At 58.2% G+C, this 18943-nt stretch overlaps 1 protein-coding gene across 7 annotated transcripts in view; it reads left to right on the top strand.

Annotated features, from left to right (window-relative positions):
* Positions 1–18943, top strand: part of AGAP3 (ArfGAP with GTPase domain, ankyrin repeat and PH domain 3) — a 59446-nt gene that overhangs the window by 38838 nt on the left and 1665 nt on the right. For 3 of the 7 annotated variants that reach the window (XM_039472895.2, XM_010340486.3, XM_074378909.1), the window contains 7 exons: positions 3532–3636; positions 9543–9711; positions 14360–14527; positions 16196–16330; positions 18102–18256; positions 18362–18452; positions 18609–18831. In XM_039472895.2, the coding sequence (XP_039328829.2) occupies positions 3532–3636; positions 9543–9711; positions 14360–14527; positions 16196–16330; positions 18102–18256; positions 18362–18452; positions 18609–18831 (1046 nt within the window). The remainder of the gene's footprint in view (positions 1–3531; positions 3637–9542; positions 9712–14359; positions 14528–16195; positions 16331–18101; positions 18257–18361; positions 18453–18608; positions 18832–18943) is intronic. The other 4 variants (XM_039472896.2, XM_010340489.3, XM_039472899.2 and 1 more) reach the window with 2 other exon arrangements.

The raw sequence follows: 18943 nt of genomic DNA, 5'->3' as shown, positions 1-18943 counted from the left end.
GGGCGCATGAGTGTGTGTTCGCGTCTGTGCAGAATCAGACCCTGCACAAACCTGTTGCTCATTTGATCCTATATCTTCAGGGCACCTCCTTTGTGACGGCCCCTGCTGGATGATGTCCTCTGCTTTGGGCAGAGGCGCCTAGCTCCCTGCTTGAAGGTGGGGACTGTAAGGGAGGGTGTGGACAGTGAGTGTGTGTATAGACACTTCATAGCATTCACTAGGAAAATGGGAGCACTTTCCTTGGGGTCCTACATGTTCCCTTTCTTCACTGGGAGTTGTGGTTGTCAGGGGCTGACTTATTTGTTCCCTGAATCCCCCACACGGGAAAAATGGAGAGATGTTAGGTTGGGGAGGAAGCCCTGTGAACTTGAACCTGGGGGTTCTGGTCCAGTCTTGTGGAGTCAGTATGTCACTTGGGTGTTTTTACCCCTAACTCTCAGGGACTGTCAGTAGGAAGGCCACTAGTGGTTCAGCCCTGAGTGCCGCCGCCAGCTGGAAGCAGGTGTCGGAGGCCTGTGCCTGATGCAGTGACACCCTTTAGGGGGTGCCGGCTCCTTCCCGTTCTGTAAGGATAGCTCGCTAGGGGCTGGGCGTCCGCTGTCTTCTCCCAGTCCGGTGGCCATTCCTGGCATTTCCCTGCTCCCGGACCTCCTCGCCGCCACCCAGTCCTGCCCCGCCAGTTCTGCAGCCCCTCCTGTGCTCCGCCCTCCTGTCCCGTTCTCGGGTTCTGTTCCTTCCCCTCCCCCGCCAGCTCCTGCTGGGAGTGGAGATTGCATTTCAGTTGCCATTTGCATTCCCAATCAATCCGGACTCCGCAATTAAGTCGGCTGGCGGAGCTGGGAGGGAGGCGGCGGCGGGAACGGGTCCTCTGGGGGCTGTCGCCTCCGCGCCTCCGCGCCGCTCCCATTCCGCCCCAGATTGCTTCCTGCTCCGCGGCGCGCGCAGTCGGCCGGCCGGGGAGGGAGCAGGAACCCCTGTAGCTTCCTTGAAGAGGGAGTAGGGAAAGGCGCGAGCTAGGCCGGTCTCCTCCCAGTAGCTTCCGGGAGCCTGCAAAGAGCAGGGCGGGAATGAGCTGCCGGGTCGTTCCACCCGCGCCTGTTCCACCCGCGCCCCGGCCTAACGAGCGTCATTACAGTGGCTCCTCCGCCTCTGCCCGGGGAGGGCGCTGCTGAGGAAGGGGGTGTTCGGAGTGGCGGAAGGACCCCCGCCCCGAAACGCATTCTCCCCGAGGAGGGAGGAGCCACACAGGTCTGGATCGGAAAGGAGAAGAGACCCGGTCCCCACCCTGACTGTTGGAGGAGCCGCAGGCAGCGGCAGCACAGGCCTCGAGTGGCTCCACGTTCCGCACCGCTGGGGGCAGGGATCAGAGCGGGGCTGGGGCTGGCCTTGGAGTCTCCTGCTGAAGCCTGGGAGGGTGGGAGAGGGGAGCACGTCTAGTGGGGTAAAGGGAGTCGGAACCGTGGCGGGGAGCTGGGTCCATCCCTCACACTTGGCTCTTTCTTTGGCCTGTGTGGTGGGCGGGGAGGATTGGGGATGACTCCGGGGCATCCCAGAGCCTGTGGGCCTTAGAGCCTTAGTGCAGGCTGGTGCTCCCAGAAGAGAGCAGAGCGAGCGCCGGAGGGGGAACAACTGACTGCTTGCTGAGCTCTCAGTGCACCTGGTCCCTGGCCAGTGACAGGAATGCCACACCCAGAGGCAGGTCACCAGGGCCCAGACTTGAAGACTCCTCCACGGACAGCAAGACAGGGCCCACTTGCCTCTGGAAGGTCTCCTTAATGCCGCTGGTCTTCAGAAACACCTGAGGATAGGGTCTCCCATGTCAAGGGGGACCAGGTAGCAGGATGTGTCTGCACATGGCCAAGTACGTCAGCGCCCATCCCTCATGAGCACACTTTCCGAAATGCCATTTGTTGGAAGTGGGGAGAGGCGCGGACTAGGCTTCTCCTCTCCCCTCCAGCCTGGGGTGGCTGGAGGAGGAGCAGCAAGGATGTGAAACATACTGGAAAGTTCGGCAACTAGTGTCACAGCTACCAGGGCCACTGGAAGTGGGTGCCCTCTCTGGCCTCTCCTGTTGGGGAGGGGAGAAGTCCAGAAAACCAGAATCACTTTTATCCTAGTGGCATCCATCTGGGGCTGAGCCTTATATTAGGAAGAACTTAGAGGAGGAAGTTGCAATGGAATCCAATATTTACCGCCCACCCTTGGGCGTCAGGACCACAGGCTGCAGATGAGGGGCCACCGTTTCCGTGTGCCTGCGTCTCAATTCCCGTGTTGTTGGCTGCCTTCCGGCACGGCCCTCTATTCCTAAAGGAGATGCCGTCTCCGGGTCTCTTCCCTCTCTGGGTGCTGCCTCCTCTAAGTACAGGCAGATTTCACCCTTTCGAGTGTCCCTGCCGGGAGTGCTTCCCCTTCTGCTCTCCCAGCTGAGGGTGAGCCTGACCCCTCCAACCCCACACTCAGCCCCCCATTTGTGGATCTACCTGTGCCCCTCTTCCCACTATGGGATTTTTGCCTTGAAGTCTCCAGGAAGCGCTGCCTCTTCTCGACCCCTTGAGTTGGGGGTTTTGGAGGATGGGGGGCCATGAATGGTGATGCTGGTCCTGGATCTGCCCCTGGTCTCCATCGCGGTGCTCCCTGCTTCTGCCTGACCCCGCCTCCCATTTCCAGCCATTGCCTTTTGTGGTGTTTGAGGGAGACAGCCTGAGCCAGTGAGGGCATCTTTGGGGGTTCTCACTAGAGGAGCTTCTCCTGGGAAGGAGGCCATGGTGCGGTTGGGCATCTCCTTCCATCTTCCTAGTGGGGTCCACCTCCTACCTTCATCATCTGGCAGCCAGGGTTTTAGGGGGCTTTTCCCCAGTTCTTCCAACAGATGTTTACTGGGTGCCAGCTGTGGCCCAAGCCTTGTCCCAGGGGCAGGCTCCTTGCTGTGGCACTTTTCGCTCATCCTTCCAGCCATCCAGCCTCTGTTCAGCGTGTCTCACTGGCTTATGCAGGAAGTATGGTTGCTGAGAGGGAAGGCTGGGTCTTGCGGCTGCCTGGCTTGGTGGTCTAGGGCATGCTTGGGACAATTAGGAGATTGCTCTGCCCTGTTTTGGAGCTACCTCGAGGTGGAAGGCCAGGACCTTAATGAAATCTCTGCTGTTTTGACCCTTGGCGCCTCCTGGGGAGGAGCACGACTGATGGCCGCTGTCCACACCCTTGACCATCTACACCCCAACCATCTACACCCCTGACCGGCTTCTCCTGCCAAGGTGGCTCCACACACACACTGGGGAGGCAAGATGCCCACCTGCCAGAACAGTGGTCCAGCTGCTGCCTGGTGGATGATCAAGGAGAACCGAGTATCCTAGGGAAGGACTAGCCTCAGGGGCCCTCCCAAGTTCAACGATAGGACCTTGAAGGCTGCTCTGCTCCAAGTGGCCCCAGAGAAGTGGGAAGGGAGGAGGGTGTTGGCTAACCACACCGTGACCTTCCCATACCCTGTGACGTCGGGGGCTGGCTCCCGGTGTCTGATCAGACCTCTGTTCTCAGGGGATCCTGCTGAAGCGGAGTGGCAAATCCCTGAACAAGGAGTGGAAGAAAAAGTATGTGACGCTCTGTGACAACGGGCTGCTCACCTATCACCCCAGCCTGCATGTGAGTCTGGGAGGAGGAGCCTCCCGGGGGAGAGTATGGGAAGGGTAGAGGGAGGATAACAGAATACGGGCAGCGGAAGGGCTTCGCGAGGGACGGGAAGCAGACCTTAGTGGTTCCGAATGGCTCATCCCTGGAGAAAGAACCTCACACTGACAGCTTGGGGCATAAGACCCAGCTGGCCCCTCACGTGCCCTCTGGGCGGTCAGGCTCTACGTCAGACTTTCCAGTTGTTTAAGGAGCAGGATTCGGCCACTTCCACGGAAATTCTAGTGAGGAAGCTGATGTTGCCATGCCGTTGTGTTGAGCTGGGCTGTGCCAGCAGGGAGCTGCGGACTCCTGGGCCTGGGGTGGTGGAGGGCAGGGCTGTTGAGAATGGGCTGGCGCTTCAGACAGCTCCTCCTGGGAGGAGAGCAAAGGTGGCCTTGTCTGTGGTTAAGAGGGTCTGGTGCCCGTGTGGCCTGTGTCCCAGCGGGGGGGTGTTTTGGTGACTGGAGTGGCCCCTGTGCAGCGCCCTCACCCTTCCTTCCTCCCCTCCCCTCACCGCGTGGCTCCAGCACACAGCTGTCACCGGAATCCATCTCTGTCACCACCCCACTGTGGGGCTAATGAGTTCTCCCGTGAAGCCCCTCGAGCACAGCACGTGGGCCGGCCCCACCTCCCCGGCCCAGAGGCCCTCGGCCTGCCTCCGAATCTGCCCAAGATGTCAGGAAGGCCTGACCCAAGAGGTGCTGGGTCCCTGTGTCCTGGCCATCACCCAGGCCCAAGAGCACTGCCCAGACCGCCCTGTGGAGAAAACACACAGAGAAAGCCCAGCCCTCTTGGGCTTCTCGGCATCTCACCATTCCTCAGGCGATGGTCCGCCCCCTCAGCTCAGGGGACAGTGCCAGTCAGTCCCTCGCCCTTCTTAACACGCCTTACTCCACAGGACAGGGCCTGGTACCTGGGAGACTGGAGGAAGGACCACCCGCATTCAGTGCAACCAGCCTCTGAGCTCCCGCCCGACCCCAGCCTCCCACCATGAGCACAGACCTTGTCCCGCTCGAGTCCTTGCGAGGCGCCGAGAGAGGCGGCCAGGCCTGCTGGGAAGAGCACTGATGGCACAGGCAGAAAGTATCATAGGAGGCCAAAAGGCACTCTGTGGGTGCCAGGCTTTGTTACTGTGTACAGAGCCCCACACTAAAGGAAGGGCCAGAAGTTGAGGAGAGTCCCAGTGTTTCCCTGTCGAAAGGTTGTGAGGGTGTCGGGGCCACTCACAGATAGCAAGTCACAGGTAGAGTGCCGAGGCCTGGAGACTGTGCTGGCACCTTGCCTGCCTGAGGCGCTTCACAGCCGACGCCAGGCCGCTTACTGTGCCCTCTGCTCGTGTCCAGCTGTCCATCTCAATGGGGGAGCTTGGGAACGGGCCTGTTTAATGTCTGTTTCCCCGCCTGTGTGGAGCTGACCGTTCTTACCTGCTCCATTCTGTTCTGTGTGGCCCGAGCTTGGTGCACAGTCTGCGCCCTCTGCCAACAGTGGAGGCAGTGAGGATGAAGAGGGGTGGCAGAGGGCGTCTTGGGTTGTGGAAGAAGGTGGATTGTGGGGTTGGGCTAGGTTTTGGTTTCGGAAGAGGAAACATAGCCAGCTGGAGAGCAGAGCTCAGGGGGGTTGGTGGTTTTTCAGAGTCACCCAGCCAGTGGCCGAGCTAAGGCTTAGACCCATTACTTTGGCTCTCAGCATTGCCCAGATTTCCTGCACCTCTCAAGAGCACCTCCCTCTGGGGCTGGCTGAGAGAGTCACAGAATTCTGAGTTCATAGCGGGGCGAGTACTGTCGAGTAAGAAGGGAGTCGGGCCTGCCTGCCTGGGCGAGGGTGGGCATCTGAGCCCCACAGGAGTGCTCTCCCAAGCTGCACTTGTTGCACCGTGTGACTTCTTTTTTTTTTTTTTTTTTTTTTTTTTTTTTTTTTTGAGACGGAGTTTCGCTCTTGTTACCCAGGCTGGAGTGCAATGGCGCGATCTCGGCTCACCGCAACCTCCGCCTCCTGGGTTCAGGCAATTCTCCTGCCTCAGCCTCCTGAGTAGCTGGGATTACAGGCATGCAGCACCATGCCCAGCTAATTTTTTTGTATTTTTAGTAGAGATGGGGTTTCACCTTGTTGACCAAGATGGTCTCGATCTCTTGACCTTGTGATCCACCCGCCTCGGCCTCCCAAAGTGCTGGGATTACAGGCTTGAGCCACCGCGCCCGGCCCCGACTTCTTAGAACTCAGCTGCAAGGACAGGCCGGGAAGTCCTGGCATCCAGATCCTGTCACAGGCCCCAAAGCACACTTGGCTACACACGGTGCGAAAGCACGAGTGGAGGCAGGGCGGGTTGTGGCGCTGTGCGCTCCCTCCCAGCTGTCCGTGGGGCTCTGGCAGAGGCCCCTTTGTGCCACCCCCATGCTTTCCCTTCCTCCACTGCTGCCTTGCCTCCACCTTCCCCCAGCCACCTTCTTCCAACCTGAGTGTGCTCCTCGGTTGCCAGCAGTGAGCAGGCCACCTCCTTACCTGTGAGCAGCCGCTTCTCTCTGGGGCTGTTCAAACCCTAAACCCTGGCAGGAAGCATGTCGAGAAGGAGCTCTGGCACCTCCAGAGGCTCTGACAGAACTCGGGGCTGAGTCTGGCTCTCCTCTCCAGCAAGGGTCTCTCCTGAGCATCACGGCTGGTGACTCACCTATGGATGGGGGCCCGGCCGGATGGGACACACAGAGGCCAATTTGGTGGGCGAGACTGAGCCCTGCGCCCACTTCTTGCCTGGCCCGAGAGAGCCAGCCACAGCCTCCCCCATTTTGCAGCCATCGGAGCCATTCACACAATCACCTTCTGTTAATTCTATCTGCAACATCAATTAAATTGTTTGTAGAAACTAATTGAATGTGGCTTAATCACACATCTTAATAGCTTTCCACGCTCTGAACTCGTTGTTAATTCCAGTAATAAAACGAGATGAGAACGCTGGCTGGGTAATTAGCGAGGAGGCTGGGGAAGAAATTGCTGTTTGATGGTGGGTAATAAAGGCAGCCGTGGTGACCGCTCTCCTGAGCAGCCACCGCCACCGCCACCATGCTCCCCGTTCTGCTGACGGAGGGAAACGCTGCTGCCTGTCTGAGGTTCCCATCCCTGCTGCTGCTCCTCAAGCTTCTCTCCACTCTCCTCCAGGACCAGGCTCCAGAGTTGCCCAGGCAGGAGGGCACAGAGTCCAGGGCTGTGGGTACCAGCCTGCTCTGGGAATTCAGAGCGTCTGGCTGGTGCCATCAAAGATGCTCAAGTTGGGCCATCCTTTCCCCTGAGGCCGGTTTCTGGCTCCTTAACCCCAAATGGAGTCCCCCTGTGCAGCTCTTATTCCTGGCATAGGGTCAGCTTTTCCTGCCATGCCCCAGCCCGGGCATCCCAAGGCTGTCATGGGGCCTAAAAACTGTTGCAGCTGCTGTGACCTCCTTGTGAACTAGAGCAGCCCAAGCCCCTCCCCTAAGGAGAGACTGCAGCTGTGCCTTTGGCCCAGCCAGCTGTTGACTGTTGTCTGGGGTAGCTGATCTAAGACGTGATTGTGCACAGGGACTGCCGACGAGAACCAGGGACAGGAAGCTGAGTGTGGGATGCAAGCAGAGAAGGGGTGAGGCAGTGAAGTTACTTGGTGGACACAGGGCTGAAAGCAAGACCAGAGGGCCGGTGGGGCCACTGAAGTGCAGCCTGGTGTGCTGGAGAAGGATGGATGGAGGTATGCTGGGAAGGCAGGAGGGGCTCCCGGGTCTGTTTCCGTCTCAGCCACCTCAGCAAGGCTCCAAGCTGTGGGCAGAGTCCTGCTCCACCAGGTGTGGGCTGAGAGGTTGTCAAAGAGGTCCTGCCCCGGCGGGAGGCTACTCACTGATCCCTTGGTTGTGGTGTTCTATGGTTCTGGGACAGTGAACAAAACTTCGGCACATGCTTGGAGCCAAGCACTTGGTACTGTCCCTCACGGAGGACTGGGGTGGTGGGAGGGCACAGGTACAGCCCAAGGCTGCAGGGAGCAGCAGTGGCAGGGAGCGGCTCCTCGCTGAACACAACTTCCAGGTGCAGCTCCTCTTCTCTGGTTGCTTACTCCCCTGGTCCTCTTCCTGAAGGGCTGCCTGCCTGGGAAGATGCCATAGGTACCTAGAGAATTCGGGCAACTGCAGGCTCAGCTAGAGCCCACAGGGCTGGACCTGGGCAGGGAGGCAGTGTGCTAACGCCACTTCTTTCCACCATTCCCCTGATGACACAACTGTGAGTAGTGTCCAGCTCAGCCACGGAAGTGCTGGTTGGTGGAGGTTGGTGTTTGGCGCTGTTTCCTCCATCTAGGTGGTAACCTCCTCACCTTTTCTTAGGGACCTGGGACCAGGGGACCCCTTGTCTACTTATGTCCTCATGATTCCTCCCAGAGAGAGCCCTGGTGAGACTTCCTGCCCTTCCACTGCTTCCCAAGAGGCAGCAGTCCCCCTGGGCTCTTTTCAGCAGAGGACAGTGTCGGTTTTCCCTGGAGCTAAATGGGTGTGAAGAGAGAGCAAGCCTGGAGGGAAAGCAGCCTGCCAGCCAGAACAGTGAAGGTGAGGGGTGGGCTCCTCAGGGCAGGAGGACGCATCTGGGACAGCCCCTCGCACGGCCGCCCTCAGGATGCAGACGTTCCAGAGGTGCTCGTGGAGGGGAAGGAAGGAGCAGATTTATGTCCAATCAGTGTAATTCAGTCAGTAGTTAAGTCTGGCACGCCCAACCCAGGTTCTTCTCTCGGGAAGGGTCAGAGACCCATGGGGAGGAATTTGTGCCATGTTACCAAGGGCATTAGCTAGGAATTGCCTCGGAGCTCAGGGACAGTGGCAGGAACAAGAAAGCAGGAGACAACAGGCTGTGGGGAGAGGCTGGAAGGAGGAGGCATGGGGGGCTCCAGGCCAGGAAACTGCTGGCCCCCACCCTCCCTCCCCGCACTCAGCCACGGTGCTACCTAAATGGTGGGTGGAGTTGAAGCACAAAGTGGGCCCCCATTCCTGGGGCCCTGACTTAAAGGCAGGGCGAGTCCCAGGCTCTGGATGGGCTGGAGGAAGCCTGCGCATGGGGCACAGGCTTGGGAATCTGAGAATCCTGGGCTGGAATCTGACTCTGCAACTGTTTAAATGTGTGTTCTTGGGCGGATTAGCCTTTCTAAGCCCCAGTTCCTTCATCTACAGCACAGGCACTGCCTCCCTCAGGTGGGGAGGATTCCGCGAGGTCATACATGGAATGTATAAATACACTGCTGTAGGATGGTAAACACCCTGCACATGACAGGCAGATGACATGACAGCAATGATGATGACTGTCGCCAGGGAATCGGTGGCACCTGTGAGACCAGGCACCTGTTGCTGTATTCCAAAGTCCAGCGAAAAGAGGCATCTCTTTAAACTGTTCAACAAGTGTTTATTATCAGACGCTGTCGTAAGGGTTGGGATGATTCTGGGCTTTAGAAGGTTCCTAATGCCCAGGTGGGGTCTGCAGTGCTTGGTGGCCACCCTGTCACCCGTGGCCCCAAGTCTCTCAGCTCCCTCCACAGCAGGGGCTCTCTCCCTAAATCCCAGCCCGGCCCAGCACTTGGCCTGCTTTGTGCTGTTGCCTCCGAAGCCGTCATTCCCGAGGGCCTGAGCCTCAGCGCTTAGCTCCGGGTCCTTAGCCACCCCCAACTCTGCCTCTCTCCTGGCCGAGTCCCCCTAGCGCTGCTTTGGGCACTGTGGAGATCCAGGTGTAATCCAGACTCAGAGACATTCTGTGGCTTAGAGTCCTGCTTTTCAAGATTGGAGTGTTCCCTCTCTTCCCACTTGGGAAGAGACCTGGGAGTTGTGAGGCTTGGTGCTGGATGGCTGCTGCTAACCAGTCTTCGTTTGTCTCACCCACCTGGCCTTTAGGATTACATGCAGAACATCCACGGCAAGGAGATTGACCTGCTGCGGACAACGGTGAAAGTGCCTGGGAAGCGCCTGCCCCGAGCCACACCTACCACAGCCCCGGGCACCAGCCCCCGTGCCAACGGGCTGTCTGTGGAGCGAAGTAACACACAGCTGGGTGGGGGCACAGGTGAGGCGGCTGCTGAGGTGGGGGCATGGGGGCGGCTGCCGTGGAGCCGAGGCAGGCAGACATTCTGGGCTTGGCTTCTTCGAGGCCTGGGCACAGGGTGCTGGCCAGCATCACATTTCAAGGTCATCTCAGCCAAAGACGCATGCCCTAATGCAGCCCTTATGGAGTTAGTTGAGGTAGCAGCAAATGTCTAGACCAGCAGTTGACCTGGATGTCAGACGGGGCCAGGTAGTGTCACGTCTGGGTGGCAGTGCTGGCAGTCCTAGGCCCATCTCTGCATCTGGATCTGAGGCTGGCGATGGGTGGGAGCAGGGCCTCTGGGTGCATGGCCAGCATCTCAGCCAAGGTCACCATGTGGAGACGGGAGGTGGAAGGGCACGGAGCTATCTGGTGTCAACATGGTGCATCTTCTCAGGACTGAGAGATGGGGTCTCTGCTCAGAGGACTGAATTTAGACAGGAGCTGGAGGCGGGAAACTCCATGAAGCATGTGGTGTTCCTACCTTTTCAACTGAGAGTGCTGGCCCAGGTGGAAGGCCCCCCGTCCCCAGGGACTCCCTTCCTATGCTGCTTCATTCCTCCTCCTTTGGGCCCCCAGGCCTGGCGCTCTTCCAGAGCCATCCTTCCACACACAGTTCTCTTGCTTCCAGAGCCCCTGGCTCCTGACTGCTTTCCCCCCCGAGACTTCAGTATTCCTGATGCTGTCCTAGTCTCATTCCCAACAGCTGCCCAAAACCCTGCCCTGCTGGTGCCATGCCTGTGCCCTGCCCAGGAGTCAGCACCTGGCAGCAGTGGTCTGCAGCTGGGTGAGTCACCTCCCTACAGGGCCTGTGCTTGTCACTATGATGGGAGGATGTGACAGAATTTTAGTGGATAGGTGGTTGGGGATACTAAGTCCCTTGGAATGGATGGGAGAGACCCCAAACAGTAAAGAATTGCCGCACTCAAAATGCTGATGGGACATCGCTGAGAAGGCCCAGTTTAGAGGGAAGGAAGGTGTGATGATGCCTCCAGGTGTGGTCCTTGTGGGAGGTGTGGCATCTGAAACAGGTGTGCTGGGCTCGCTCTCACTGAACTACCGCCCACCAGGCTGAAGGCAGGGGAGCCGCCCAGTAGGTGCCTGATGCTGCCGACTGAGATGTGCTGGGTAAAGTGGGTGTCTCTGGTGCAGTGGGTGTCTCTGGTGCAGTGGGCGTCTATGGTGCAGTGGTCATCCGTGGTGCAGTGGGCGTCTGTCTGTGGTGCAGTGGGTGTCTCTGGTGCAGTGGGCGTCCATGGTACAGTGGGTGTCCATGGTGCAGTGGACGTCCGCGGTGCAGTGGGCGTCTGCGGTGCAGTGGGCGTCTGTGGTGCAGTGGGAGTCTGTCTATGGTGCAGTGAGCATCTATGGTGCAGTGGGTGTCTATGGTACAGTGGGCATCTGTGGTGCAGTGGGCGTCTGTGGTGCAGTGGGTGTCTGTCTATGGTACAGTGGGCATCCATGGTGCGGTGGGTGTCTATGGTGCAGTGGGCGTCCATGGTGCAGTGGGCGTCCATGGTGCAGTGGGTGTCTGTCTATGGTGCAGTGGGTGTCTATGGTGCAGTGGGTGTCTGTGGTGCAGTGGGCGTCCGTGGTGCAGTGGGTGTCTATGGTGCAGTGGGTGTCTATGGTGCAGTGGGCGTCCATGGTGCAGTGGGTGTCTGTCTCTGGTGCAGTGGGCATCTGTCTGTGGTACAGTGGACGTCCATGGTGTAGTGGGTGTCTATGGTGCAGTGGGTGTCTGTCTGTGGTGCAGTGGGCGTCCATGGTGTAGTGGGTGTCTGTCTATGGTGCAGTGGGCATCTATGGTGCAGTGGGCGTCTGTCTATGGTGCAGTGGGCGTCTGTCTATAGTGCAGTGAGCGTCTATGGTGCAGTGGGTGTCTGTGGTGCGGTGGACGTCTGTGGTGCAGTGGGTGTCTGTCTATAGTGCAGTGGGTGTCTGGTGCAGTGGGCGTCTATGGTGCAGTGGGCGTCTATGGTGCAGTGGTTGTCTGGTGCAGTGGGCGTCTGTCTATGGTGCAGTGGGCGTCTGTGGTGCAGTGAGTGTCTTTGGTGCGGTGGATGTCTGTCTGTGGTACAGTGGGTGTCTATGGTGCAGTGGGCGTCTGTGGTGCGGTGGACGTCTGTCTGTGGTACGGTGGGTGTCTGTCTATGGTGCAGTGGGTGTCTGTGGTGCAGTGGGCGTCTATGGTGCAGTGGGCGTCTATGGTGCAGTGGGCGTCTATGGTGCAGTGGGTGTCTATGGTGCAGTGGGTGTCTCTGCATCAGGCTCCAGGTCCGCAGCAGCTCTAAGTAGAGGTCATTGTCCCCATTTTAATGAGGAAACAGAGGCTTGGAGTGGCTAACAAACTTGTCTGGAAAGTCCCACAGTAAGTGGGAGAACTGGGTGAGGTTCAACCTAGGTGTGTCTGTTTGAGGAGCCATGTTATTTCCTCTAAGCCACTCTAACTCAGAAACGAAGCCTGTGAGGTGATGAAGGGAAGGGAGGAAACTGAGGAGGAAAGGCTTGAGCCTGCTGTGGGGTGGCACCGGCCTGAGGGCAGGTCACAGGCAGTCTTCAGGTCTCCACCAGACAACGGGTCAGAGCTGCGGGGAGCCCTCTGGCACCATCCCCCAGGAGCCCCTTTGGTTAGCTTGGGGTTTCTCCTGTCATTCCAAAAAGGGAGGAGCGGGCCTGAGTGAGTCCCTTTCCTTGAGGGCAGGGAGCCAGAGAACAGCTAGGCTGTTTCTCTAGAGTGAGAGAAATGAGAAGACACTGTCCTGTCCCGTGTCCGTCCCTGGCATCCCTCACCTGGAAGCGGCAGTGGCATTGAGAAGGCAGCCCCATGCCCTTCTTCCTGTAATGACAGCGCCTACGCGCAGGAGCTTGAGGACGGTGCTCCCCCAGCCCGGGTCCCGCTGCTGCGTGCCGACACCGACACCGACCCTCATGCACACTCACACATGTCTCTCGCTCACCGGGCGATGTTAACATCTCATTATCTTTGTTACTGTAATTACATTATCCGCTGCTTTATGCAGAATTATCCTCCGAGGACTAATTGATGGCTCCATGTTTAATTCATTAATCATTAGCATCAAATTCGACAATTACAGTGCACACTGATTGTGGGATTGCAGGCGTAATGAGGGGAGAATTAACAAAGAAAAGGGAAAGCACTTTCCCTCCCTCAGGGTTTTGGGTTGGGGGCTTGGGGTGGTAGTTGGGCCTGTGATGGCTTTGGATGGGGTTAGGGATGAGGCGGAGTACAATTTGGAACCTGGAAGGGAGTGAAAGTAGGGGGAGGAGAAGCAAGGTGTCTGAGAAATTAGGGACCAAGTGTGTACCCCAGAAGGTTTCCTGAGGCGGGACCTGTGACGGCAGAGAAGTGGAGGTGGCAGGATTCTGAAGAGGTGGCATCTGCCTGTTCCTTCAGGGCCTGGAGATGGAGACTGGCCTGTAGCCTCCATGCTGCATGACTGTGACTAAGCACTCACTGTGTGTCTGGTCCTGTTTTGGGTGTTTGTGACAAACGCAAGAGAAACATCAAACTTGCTCCCTGCCTTTAGGCATCATCCCAGCCGCAGAGAGTGGCACGTTCGGGCATTCCTTTACCTTCTAGCCGCTGCAACACCCTGCTTCCTACCCAGGGCTTCTACTCAGTCCCGCCACCTGCAGGGCTGGTGGGAGGCCTGGTGCCTGCCTTTCCCCTGGCTGGGCCTCTGCCCCCCCACCCCCCACCCCCACCCCGCTTTGGCTGGCTCTGGGCCGCTTCTCTGCTTTCCTACTGGCCTCCAGCACCTGGCTGACACCTCAGGTTTGGCCCCTGTTCTTAGACCACCTAGGGCCATGTCCCTCTGGTCTCAGTCTTGGGTGGACTGAAGAAGGGGAAGGAAGCTTAGTTTCTCAGTGTTCCAGCTGAGGCCTTCTAAGTGTCACAGGCCTCTGAGGCCCCACGCTGTTTCCGGAATCTCTCCCGCAGGGACTCAGCCTGGGAGTGAGGTGGGAGGATTCTGCGGCGCTCTGTCCTCCCTCCACTGCTGGCGGCGCCTGCCCCAGCCTTGGCTTTCCGAGAGCCTTTGGTTCCCCCTGGCTCTGCCATTCTTCCCTGATGGGAAACGAAAGATTAATTTTCTCCAGCCCAACAGGATAATTACTAATACTAATTAGACATAATTACTTGAATTTGATACACTTATTTCTCGTCAGTATGGCAGTAAAGCTGAGGCAAAGCAAGTGGCATATGTGGACTAGAATGGAGGGTGCAGGGGCCCGAGCCAGGAGGGACCCCACCAGGAACACTGCGGAGATGGGTGTCAGCACTGCCCCAGCTTGCTCTGCAAGTTGGGAGCTCTCTGATTCGTCGACCCTTCCCTGCTCCCGGATCACAGTGAGGGGACAGTGTTGTGGACCTTTCTGTTCCGGGAGAGAGGAGGTCGTGAAGGTCTGGGGACAGGCTGCTTTCTAAGGCGCACCGGGCCCCTGTGCAGCCCCTGGCTCTCTCAGAAGCCTCACCTGCCACCTGATGAACCCAGTGCCCTGCTGGAATTTCTCAGGCTCTGCCCTGCAGCCCTATTTTTAAGATAGTATCTCTGAGCATCCTCCCCCGTCTGGCCTCCCCTCCCAGTCTGACCCTTCCCGCCCCCAGGTGCCCCTCACTCGGCCAGCAGCGCATCCCTGCACTCTGAGCGCCCCCTCAGCAGCTCGGCCTGGGCTGGCCCGCGCCCTGAGGGGCTGCACCAGCGCTCCTGCTCCGTTTCCAGCGCCGACCAGTGGAGTGAGGCCACTGCCCTGCCCCCAGGCGTGCAGCACCCTGGTGAGTGGTGGCTCTGCTGCTTCCCACCTTTTCTGGGGCCCCAGTGACAGAGAGGAGGGGAACTGGGCAGCATTTTTGGCCTCGGAGGCTGCCCTGGGACAGTGCCCACGCCAAGGGGTGGAGCCCAGCTGGGCCCTCCAGGGCTTGTCACAGAGACCTTGCTTCAGGACTGGTACTGATGTTGCCTTGGAAACAGAGTAGGGGCACTGTCCCTTCCTCAGCCTCCAAGTGTAGCCATTTTCCCCAGAGCCCCCGCCCGCCTGCAGCTCTGCCTAGGGCCGGCGCTAGAGGCCTGCCCTCTGCAGCTCCTCCTCCCCTTCGTCCCTAGGCGGTGCTGGTGGCGGCTCCCGCATCCCCATCAGCCCCCTGTGCAGTTAGCTCATCAGCCTCTCGGCAGGGTGGTGGGGGAGGACGGGGAAGCGGCTGAGGAGGGAGGTCAGAGGCTGGGCGCTCTAAGCTGTGTGAGCTACGTTCTGAAGGCAGCGGAATCTCGCCTGCTACTATGGAGCAGGTGGGGGGGTCCCCGTGGAGTTGCCCTGAAAGGTCATTTTCCACCTGTGCTGCCCCCTCAGATAGGCCTCCACCCATCCTAGGTGGGTCGGTGCCTCCACCGGCTCTCCTGTCTGCGCCTCCACTGGCTTCCGGGGCTCTTCCGTTTGCCCCTTTGTCCGTTCTCTCTCTCTGCTTTTCTTCTTTTGACCTTACTTCTTTCACCATTGACCAGATCCCATCAGCAGTTCTGAAGGCTCAAAAGGGCATGGGGCCAGCTCTCCTTTCCTGTCCCTTGCTCTTTCCATGCCTTTGTCACGAGTGACGGTGTAATGACAGGAAGGCCCATGGTGCCCCACTGTCACCCCAGCCAAGGGTGTTGTCTCTGATTGGCTTCCCAAAGGCCCTTCCTGAGCTCTCCCAGTAGAAGCACTAAGGCCCAGCCTCTGAATAGCCCTGGCCTCAGGAGCATGGGCTGAGAGAGGAGCTGGGCAGTGCCAGCACAGGGAACTGCCCCATCTCCCAATCCACACCCAGTGCACCTCTCGGGGAAGTGCGCTAGGAACCCAGAAAGGGAGCCAGGGGCCCTTCCCTTGGGTCACTGGTCCAGTGGCCTGTGCTGGCCTGCGTGAGGGCCCTCTGTTGAGTCTGGAAGGAGGAAGGCAGGGAGGGAGGGAGTGTGTCTGCCTCTAATGAAGTTTGACATTTAGTGGTGAGCGCCGGGCGGGGTGTGGGAGACGGAGCTTGATTAGCGCGCTCTAATTGACAGTAATTAGGCAGCTCCCTGATTGTTTCTAATTCTGCTATTAATTGTGAGGAGCGGGGAGTGTGATTGAGGATAAATTTGGTGCGGAGCTGCTGGGGCTTCAGCTCCCCATGAGTTCCCTGGGCTGCCTTCCACCCCTCCAGGCTGCAGAGGCAGTTTCCTCCCTTTGCCTCCATCCTGCTCTGCCTGAGTTTCCTACTCTTTCTCCACATTTTCCTCTTCCGAAGCTGGGGAGCTTTGGGACTGGGAAAACCAGGCAGACCCCTCACCTGGAAAGAGGTATCTGTCTGGCTCTCCCAAGTGTGGCCTAGCTACAGTTGGCAGGACTGGTCTTCTCCTCCTCCCAGTGCCCTGTGCCCCTCCCCTCCTCTGCCTCCCTTCTTCCCACACTTCTCCAACTCTCCCCTCACCAGCCAGTGGCCCAGAGGTACTCGGTTCCAGCCCCAAGCTGGAGCCTCCCCCATCTCCCCACTCCAACCGGAAGAAGCACCGGAGGAAAAAGAGCACCGGGACCCCCCGACCAGACGGCCCCAGCAGTGCTGCTGAAGGTTAGGGGGACCCAGAGGGAAACTGGGCACAGGAGGTGGGCAGTGGGACTTGGGAATAGTACCCTAAAAGTAACACCTGTTTTTTTTTTTTTTTTAAATTCAGTGGATTAAACACTGTCTAGTAATTGCTCATCAAAGTAGTTCTACAACTTCTTTTGGTAATGTAGACCTGGTATCTTAGAAAAGTTCTTCTGCTAACTGAAACCCTTTTTGTTGAAATGTGGGCTTCATTTATTCTTAAAGAAGGTAAAAGACAGCAGACTGCTACTGCGATAGCTCCTCTAAAATGTGCGGGTGGGACCTGTGCGTTTTGTGTCTCTTGTGTCATCCCAAGTTTAATAAGTGCTGGGTACTTACTAGGTGCTTAATACACGTGTACGGATTGGCTGAGTCTCTCCTTAGTTTTCCTTAGGCTAAGGAATTCCAGCTCCTGAAGCCTTCTTCCATAGGACCTTTCTCTTCCTCTGTTATACTGCTCCGCCTCGGATTTTCCCCAAAGTATCTTCAAAACCACCCTCTTCTTAGTGACTGGAGTTTCTTTGCTCCCAAATAAGTTTAACTTCTAGACTCAAATTTCTCATTTCTGCTCTAATCGTCAGGGTTAGAGGTTATGGGTCAGGTGAGCAGAGACACCTAGCCAACCTGTGACACAGTGATGCATAGTACTTACAGCGTGGGGTGTCCCTTCTGGTCTGGCAGACTGAACCCCACAAATGATCATGGAGATCACATAGTTCAAAGTCTGTGACTGAAAGCAAGGTAGGGCGCAGTGGTGGTGCCTGGGGAAGGAGGCACCAGTTCTATTTCTGTGGGAAGGTAGTTCTGCTAACCATCCCTGAGAGCAAGGGCTCAGCAGAGTAGGAATTCCAGAGGATGTCAGTGTCACTGAGGTGAGGCTGCCTGGGGCCGAGATGCAATGAGAACTTACAAGCAGGGATGGCCTTGGCAGAACTGGTGTTCACCCTGGGGCCTTACCACAGGTGCCTATGCTGTCCTTCCAGCCCCCAGGACACAGTCACACTGCTTGTTAGGAACTGTTCACCCATGGGGCGGTGGCCGTTGGGAATGAGATTCATGTGGCTGTCTTCTGGGGCCTGGGGGAGCAAAGCTTGGAAGAGCTTCACAACATTACTTGGGGTCACAGTCCAGCCTTCAGTGCTTGTCATTACAGATGCCCTCAGGCCCTTATTTGCTCACATGTTCCAGGTCCTGGAGGAAACCTCTCCTCCTCTCCCTCATCCACATGCCCTTCCTGCCTGTCTATACCGTGGTAGTGGGGGAGGGGCCCTGCTCCCAGGAGCCCCACGCTGACGCCGTCAGGAATATTGGGTTTAATGAGCTGCAAAATGAGGCGGCTGTAGCTGACATGTACGGATGGTGCCCACACCCGCCTTCCCCCACCCTCTCCCAGCATTTGCCTCCTAGCACCCTGTCGCATCCTCTCCAATACTCAGCTCTTCTTTCTCCAGGAAGCACCCCTCTCTGGTTTCCTACCCATTCCCAGCAGTGCTAGGGGTGCCAAGACCCTGTGTCCCCCATCTGTTTTCACCTGAGCTCCACAGGTGGTTAGGAATGACAATTGGGAGCTCAAGCTAATCTTGGGAGTTTACTCTGCCTCCCTCTTGCAAGTTGTCCTGGAGCATGTGGCCTTGCTCCTGGGGAGGAGGCCCTGTGCCAGTGGAGCTGGGTAGTGAGTGGAGCTTTGGCAATGGCACGCCCCGGGTGTGCCTGCGGGCCAGGAGCCCTGATGGCATAAACATCCCCCACACAGAGGCAGAAGAGTCGTTTGAATTTGTGGTGGTGTCCCTCACCGGGCAGACATGGCATTTCGAGGCCTCAACGGCAGAGGAGCGGGAGCTGTGGGTTCAGAGCGTGCAGGCCCAGATCCTTGCCAGCCTGCAAGGCTGCCGCAGTGCCAAGGACAAGGTGGGTACGGAGTGACTGGGCCCACACAGAGCACCTGGCTGGGATGGGACTGAAAGGAACCTCATGACTGACCAGCCACCCCTTATCTCTCCTGCTGTGTGACAGACTCGACTGGGGAACCCGAACGCAGCTCTGGCTGTACAGGCTGTCCGCACTGTTCGCGGCAACAGCTTTTGTATTGACTGCGATGCCCCCAGTAAGTGCAAGGCTGGTGGGGCTGGGAGTTGGGGACGGCCTGGGGAAAGCTTTGCAAACATCAAAGGAACAGGGAAGAGGGCAGGGAAGATGTTCCTAACTGTCCCACACTCTGGTGGCCTGCCTGCTGTCGCTGTATCATTCTCTCCTTGCCTAGATCCAGACTGGGCCAGCCTGAACCTGGGTGCCCTGATGTGCATCGAGTGCTCAGGCATCCACCGACACCTGGGGGCTCACCTGTCCCGGGTGCGCTCCCTTGACCTTGATGACTGGCCGCCCGAGCTGTTGGCTGTCATGACTGCCATGGGCAATGCCCTCGCCAACAGCGTCTGGGAGGGGGCCCTGGATGGCTACTCCAAGCCAGGGCCTGATGCCTGCAGGTGAGCGGATGGCACCCTGGAGCTGGCCAGGAGTTGGGGAGCCGTTGGGGGCTCCAAGCACGGGGAAGATCGGAGTGGTTGTGATGGTGTTAGAAGGGTTAAAACTGTCCGT

Source organism: Saimiri boliviensis, chromosome 10 (genome assembly GCF_048565385.1).
Source record: "Saimiri boliviensis isolate mSaiBol1 chromosome 10, mSaiBol1.pri, whole genome shotgun sequence".
NCBI lineage: Eukaryota > Metazoa > Chordata > Mammalia > Primates > Cebidae > Saimiri > Saimiri boliviensis.
This window is presented reverse-complemented; position numbering and strand designations above follow the sequence as displayed.